The sequence below is a fragment of the Setaria viridis genome, chromosome 8, assembly GCF_005286985.2.
Source record: "Setaria viridis chromosome 8, Setaria_viridis_v4.0, whole genome shotgun sequence".
Classification (NCBI taxonomy): Eukaryota; Viridiplantae; Streptophyta; class Magnoliopsida; order Poales; family Poaceae; genus Setaria; species Setaria viridis.
The window spans coordinates 9,272,755-9,279,446 of record NC_048270.2 but is presented as its reverse complement, the minus strand read 5'-3'; the positions used below and the strand labels follow the sequence as shown (position 1 = coordinate 9,279,446).

The following is a 6,692-nucleotide window of genomic DNA, read 5'->3' as shown; positions in this document are numbered from 1 at the left end:
TTGACAAAATTACAGAAATCTCATTATGAAGTCACGCATACACACATCACGTAGTGTCAAAAGTTGTTCCACCAGAAACAAAAACAATAACTTCAGTAATTAACGTCATCAGCATATCTGACCATCTCTCAAGGGCAAAATGGTATGGCTTCCTTGCCCCTGTGGCTCGGGATGGCGAAGTGACGGAGCCTGCCAGCCTCCTCCTTGATGTACCCTTCGCACAGGAACGCCCTCGCGAAGCTCTCCTCCGCCGCGCCGTCCACGCCGTGGACCAGCACGTCCGTCTCGCCCGCCCCTGGCCGCCGTGCCCGCGCCGCCACGCCGGCCGTGTACACAGCGCCGGGCGCCGGCGCCTCCACCACGATCACGTCCCACTCCGCCTCGTAGAACGCCGCCGGCAGGCCCCGCGGCGCCAGCGGGCACGCCGACCGCTCCACGTCGTCCGGCGAGAGGGGCTTCGGCGGGGAGGCGCCGGCGCAGTCGGAGGAGTTGCGGAGGAGCAGGAGGTCGTCGGAGACCGTGGTTTGGGCGGCGTGTTGGTCGTGGTAGGCGACGGTGTGGGCCTGGAGGTCGTCTACGCCGGCAGGGTGCGCGGCGCGGGCGGCGGCGATCCGGCCGGCGTCCGCCTCGAGGAAGAGCGTGCGGCCGCCGTGGTTGAGCGCCACCCAGAGCGCGCTGGCGGGGCCCAGCCCGAACACGAGGAGGTTGCACGGCGTGCGCGCCGCCAGCACGCGCGCGGCGGCGCCGGCCTCGGCCTCCGTCTGGCGCGGCGTCTCGCCGGACGTGGCGTAGTGGACCAGCGCCTCAGCGACGGACGCCGGCACCGCCTTGCCGCCGCACTCTTCCTGGCGCCGCTGCTCCTGCTCGTGCTGAGCGTGGTGGACGGCAGCGACGGCCGCCGGCGTGGAGGCTGCGGCGGGGGTGGCGGTGCGGCGCGAGGCGGAGTGGAGGGTGCGGAGGGTGGAGAGGATGAGGAAGACAGAGCAGGCGGCGGCGGCGAGGAGGACGACGCGGCGCGGGGTGACGTGGAGCTTGAGCTTGGCCTTGGCGGAGACGAGGTGGGTCTTGAGCTTGGCCTTCCGCGCGAGCGTGGGGCTCGTCGTCATCGTTCTCGAGCGCTGCACTGGCTAGTGACTAGTGCGGTGTGGGCGAAGGACGACGACGAAGCTGTGGGTAGGGCCAGTTCTTTTCCTGTGTGGTTGGATGGCAATGGTTTGGTATGGACTTTGGTGAGTGGCGATGCTTCAAGGATCAGCAACATGGAGAACAGAGGGTGCTGCATGGGACATGAGTGATGAGGACTAGGGACCAAATGTTTGGTGTGCGTTAGTTAGATTTGATTTAATCATTAATGGGGTCGGTTGTATTTTCCTATTTGATTGAGGTTTGGTTGATTTTGATTGATAATGGTACATAATGCAATCATTACTTTTTTCAAACGAATTTCTACAAAGTGAAAAAAAGGGGGAAAGAGAATTTGTCACGAGATTCATCGCCAACAGCTCTCCCTCCCTTAGAGCAAGTATATTGTTGTTGTCTAATACGCGGTTTTATGCATTGACATGTAATCTGGAGATGACTCAACAGACAATCCGTACAATAGGTTGAGCTATATAATTCCTTAATTTATGCATATGAAAAAAAATATTATGAGTTGCATGGCAACAACAACTCGTACAATGGTTGTTGAGTTGTCTTGTAGTCCTAAAATTTAGCTCATGAGGCGGTTGATCGCGAAACAAGGACCTCTTTCTCTCTCCTCGCTCTCTCTCCTCCATATCATAAAAAATCCTACATGACACTGCATGAGACAGCCTATGAGACCACTGACCTGTAGCAATGTACTTGCTCTTATGCTCCAATATCTTCGACAATCACTATGGACCAGCACACTTCCTCTGTAACAAAATCAGCCTAGTTGCATGCCAATCAAATGGAGATGATCAAAACAGGTAGAACAAGGAAGGCGGAAAAGGTCCTAACGTTCCCATTGATCCTCATGCTGATCATCCTCACCGCGTCCCGTAAGTTGTCTAATTTGTTTCTTGCTGGTTACTATGTCTATCAATCAGCTGCTAATATAACTAACTACTAGCAGGACGGATATGATGATGCATGCAGATGAGATGAACATGCTGAGTGCGAGAGTGCTCCCCAAGGTGCGTGTGAACATGTGTTTAAGTCCGGGTCATTGCAACAAGTGTTGCAAGGCCCTGGGCTAGCCCCGCAGCAAATGCGTGCTGTTTGGTTGCTCCTGCTGCGACCAATAGGAAAAAAAATGCATGATATATGTCATCATGACCATGTATATATGTATGGATAAAGCCATAGGAATACAGATTTATGTGTGAGAAAACAACATAAACAATTTTTATTATTTTCTATGGGTTCAAATTTCCTTTATAAACTTCTAATACTCATGCCTCTTAAAATTATTAGCTGTGTGGAGGTGACTAAGTATTTTTAATTGATATGACCGAGTGTCTACCTGTTCTATTATCGTTGCCCATTCGAAACACCAAAATTCTTTGTCACACCCTGAAATTTTCGAATTTCAGGATGTGATTAAAAAGAGTAATTGAACAGCGATTTTCTCATAATTTTAAAATTTTCCTAACATTTATTTTTCTTTACAGGAAATTTAGTATAGGAAAAATAATTGTTTACTTTTCTAAATTAAATAATGTTGTTCTATGTCTGTGCATTCATGTCGTTGCATCTTGGTGTTTCTTGAGTGTAAAAGTTTGAAAAATGCGTTTACATTGCCCAGACCCTTGTGAGGATTTTCCATCTTTTTCTGGAATTTATTCTCCTTTTCCTAGAGCTAAATCCAATTTTTAGAAGGCTCTAGAATCCTTTTCACGAGCTCCAAGTATTTTATTTGGATTCCTTGCATCCCAATCCATCTCTGAGATTTATCTCAGATTTTTCGAAATTTTCTAGGTATTTTTCTCGCTTTAGAAAACGAGTCCGGCTATTTCTGGAATTGTTTTCGCGCAGATAAATAAATTCAGAAATTCCAAAAAGTAGAAAAGTCAATCCGAAAATATCTTTTTCCGAGTCTAGCCTATATATATATATCACCGCGTTCGTCTCGACGCGAGGATTTCAGATCTACAAACCTTTTCACGAGTTGCCTCTCCTAATTCCGTAGATCTGAACTCAAAGTTCGGTCTTCGTCAAACTCCGGCGAGCTTTTCCGGCGAAACCGTGAACTTCCGGCGAAAACCGACACCACCATGGAGTTCCTCTCTTCGAGCTCTACACTGTGGTGTGGTGGATTGCATGAATCCGATGTCGGCTCCGTCGTCTTCCCCAACTCCAGCGAGCTTTTCCGCCGCCATTGTTCATCTCTGGCCAAAAGTGAGCACACCATCTTGTTCGTCTCGTCGATATCGTTCCATTTTGCCGTTCATGCGCGAGATCGGGCTTCGTTTCCGGCTTTCCCATCTTCCTCTCTCTTTCTCCTGTTTCTGTGCAACAGGAACCGTGGCCATGGCTCCTGGTTTGTGTTCGCGCGCACGCCGCCTGTGCGCCGTCACCGGCCGTGCCCTTGGCCCCTAGCCCGGCCACCGCCGCCTGCACCACCCACCCGAGCCCCCGCTGCACCGGAGCCCTGGCAGGCCGCCGGCCAGGAGCTGCACCATGCAGTTTTGCGTCAAGGCCCCCAAAGATCCTTTAATTAGTTCGCTTCTTCCTTTGTGTCTTGGAAACTCTTCAAATAACCCCTGAACGTTTCAGTTCCTTGCAATCTGATCCAAGCCATCCTCTTTTGCAGATGTAACCCTGAAGATCCATCTATTCGCAGTGACTATTCTCTGAGTCTTGGTAATCTTCTCAGCTAACCCTCCAAGTCTATAGATATTTACATCTAGGTCCTTTTAATCTTGTTCAGCTTGTAGAATCCACGTTTTAGCTCCGTTTAACCTCGTTCAACTTGCGTTAGGTTCATGACCACATAAATTACACGTTAGTGATATGTTTTCCTTCACACATGTTCTTTTTGAAAATAAATTTAATATTAAATTGATTAATGTCTGATAACCGAGTTCTTTTCTAAATAAAATCTGTTTAGTGTTATACACCATTTTTCATGATAAGTGCTAATTTGATTAATGCCTACTTCATACCCTCTTCTAAATAAAAGCTAATTAAGTTATATATTGGTTTTTCATAAACTAAAGTAAATTTGGTTAATGCCTATCTAAATAATTCTTCCAATTAAAAGCCACTAAGAGTTATACCTCGGCGTTTCATAAATTAAATCCAATTTGGTTAATGTTTATTCAATTTGTTTTCTAAATAAAATCTATATAGGTTATATCTCGAGTTTTCATAATTAAATGTTAATTTGGCTAATATGAATATAAATGTGTTTTTAAATTATAATTTAGTTAGTTCAACCCGAATCATAAAGCTATGCACTTAGATGTTTACATGTACCTTATTTTTAAATTAAATGTTTAAATTGCATAAATTATACTTCAATATTTTAATAAAATTTGACTAAGCTTTACACCGTCTTTCTTATGAAAATATGAATGTGACTTGATTAATTCCAACTAAAGGTATTTCTCTGAAATATATTTACAATATTTTTCTCACCTAAAATAAATAAAGCTTGTAGCTCTCATCTTTCTTTTATAATTTAAAATTCTCGATAGCTTTATCTTTTCAACCATAGTTCCGTTTTAAGCGTTCCTTACGTTCGTGTGACCTTATATCGAGCCTTGTCATTTAGTACGCTCTTTTAAAGCTTTCCTTTTGTTTTGGTGTATTGTTCTTAGTTATACTTGTTTGTTGCTTGCATGTTTGTGCCAATGTTTGCTCCGAGTAGAAGGATCGCTGATCGGAAGTTTGAAGAGTAAGAGCTTCAAGAGAGCAAGAGCCGAAAGCAGTAAGAGTAACTTTCTGTCGGAGAAAGGCAAGTGTCCCTAACCAACCTTCTACCTATGCTTTGTTAATAATATCATGATAATGTTAATCGGAACATGGAGCGACCACCCAGGAAAATAGTGCTACCACAAGACTAAATGGCTCTGGTCTTGGCTGAATAATTAGAAACTCTAGTATGGGGTAATCTTACCGAAAGGGCAAGAGGGGAGGCGTTGCTGGGGTATAGCACTCGCTCTCTTGGGAAGTGGGCTTTGCTAAGACACTGTACCCACTAGGGGACTGTTATGCTCTGCTTTGACCTAAAACCTTAGCGGGTTACCACTTACTAGCGAATCTTTGTAAAGGCCTCGTAGCGTCCCTACGCAATCACACCTCGGAAGTGTGGTATGATGCCTAGCTAGCATCGCATGGTTGGGTCCAAAGTTCTTTGAACTTTTACGCGACTTGTGGGTAAAGATGTGCCACCTCTGCAGAGTGTAAAACTGATCGATCAGCCATGCTCACGATCAAGAGCGGCCTGGACCCTCACATGATTAATTAAACTTGAAGATGGACTCAAATCGTTATTCTGGTTATTTCTTGTGGCCTTGCTGAGTACCAACCATAAGTGTACTCACCCTTGCTTACTGCTGCTCAAAAGAAGAAGGTGTGTGAAGTATCCCGAAGATGATGCTGAGTTCTAGGCGTACGCAACCCCTAGTCGATTGCCTGTGAAGTTTGGAGCCTCCGTCTCCAGTATTTAAGCTGTGTATCTCTGATGGTTTCGTAAGTCTTTATTTGTATCTTTTTACGTGATACTGTTGCTGTTATTCACTTATGATGTCACTATATGTATGAAACTTGATCCTGGCATACATTTAGGTAGCACTTGGTTTTGTCCTTAAAACCGGGTGTGACATTCTTAGTGTTGGAAGAAATGACATCTGAAGGTAAATTGAGGAAAGTTGAGTTCTTTGTACCTTTCTCCAAATCCTCTTTGCTGTTATCCAAATGGCTTTAGTCATCGAATCCTCATCGCTCACTACCTTTAATCTGCTGCGTGCTGGGCGCCTGGGCTGCCTTCGAATCATATCATTATTCCCTGGTACAATAAAAATATCCCAGGGAAAAATTGTCTTCTTAAGGAACACTTCCTCTGCGCGCTCCATCAGTCGCACTAGCAGAGAACTGGCCTTTAGTCCCGGTTGGTAGGGTGCATATCTCCCGAAAATCCATCCGGGATAAACCAACCGGGACAAAAGGGGGGGTCTTTAGTCTCGGGTCCTTCAATCGGGAGTAAAGGTCACCCTTTAGTCCCGGTTGGTGACACCAACCGGGACTAAAAGGCCTGCCACGCTAGGCGCGGGACAGGCCCTTTACTCCTGGAGTAAAGGGTGCCCATTTAGTCCTAGCTGGATTTCCCAACCGGGAGTAAGGGGTTACCCTTTAGTCCCGGTTGGATTTCACAACTGGGACTAAATGGCGTCCTGCATGGCGCTTGAAATTTTCATGCATCATGTATGTAGTACCACGGCCCTTTTGTTAACCTTTAGTAGTGAGATTTTTTTATAATGAAATCAACTAGTATTTAAACGAATGAAATTTGTAATTATACAATTACTATATATACACAATTCAACTAGTACAAATCAATCTTAGCACGTATTATATATACAAATCAAACTATATATCTACAATCTTCCCGTCGAGGTGTTGCTCGGAGCATCTAATTGTCGTCCATTGTAATAAAATTCTCCTTTTGGATTTACCACCTCGTCCATTAGGAATCCAATGAGACCTTCACATATTGCCGCTAC

At 45.7% G+C, this 6,692-nt stretch overlaps 1 protein-coding gene across 1 annotated transcript; it reads right to left on the bottom strand.

The window, feature by feature from the left end:
* LOC117866724 (glucuronoxylan 4-O-methyltransferase 2) lies at positions 1-1,255 on the bottom strand. The gene has a single exon (XM_034750997.2). The coding sequence runs from the start codon at positions 1,104-1,106 to the stop codon at positions 129-131; it is 978 nt and encodes a 325-aa protein (XP_034606888.1). The 5' UTR covers positions 1,107-1,255; the 3' UTR covers positions 1-128.
* Between the last annotated feature and the right edge of the window lie 5,437 nt (positions 1,256-6,692).

Bases quoted from the DNA above. Each gene is read 5' to 3' on its own strand.
- LOC117866724 (XM_034750997.2), bottom strand. From the start codon at position 1,106: ATGACGACGAGCCCCACGCTCGCGCGGAAGGCCAAGCTCAAGACCCAC.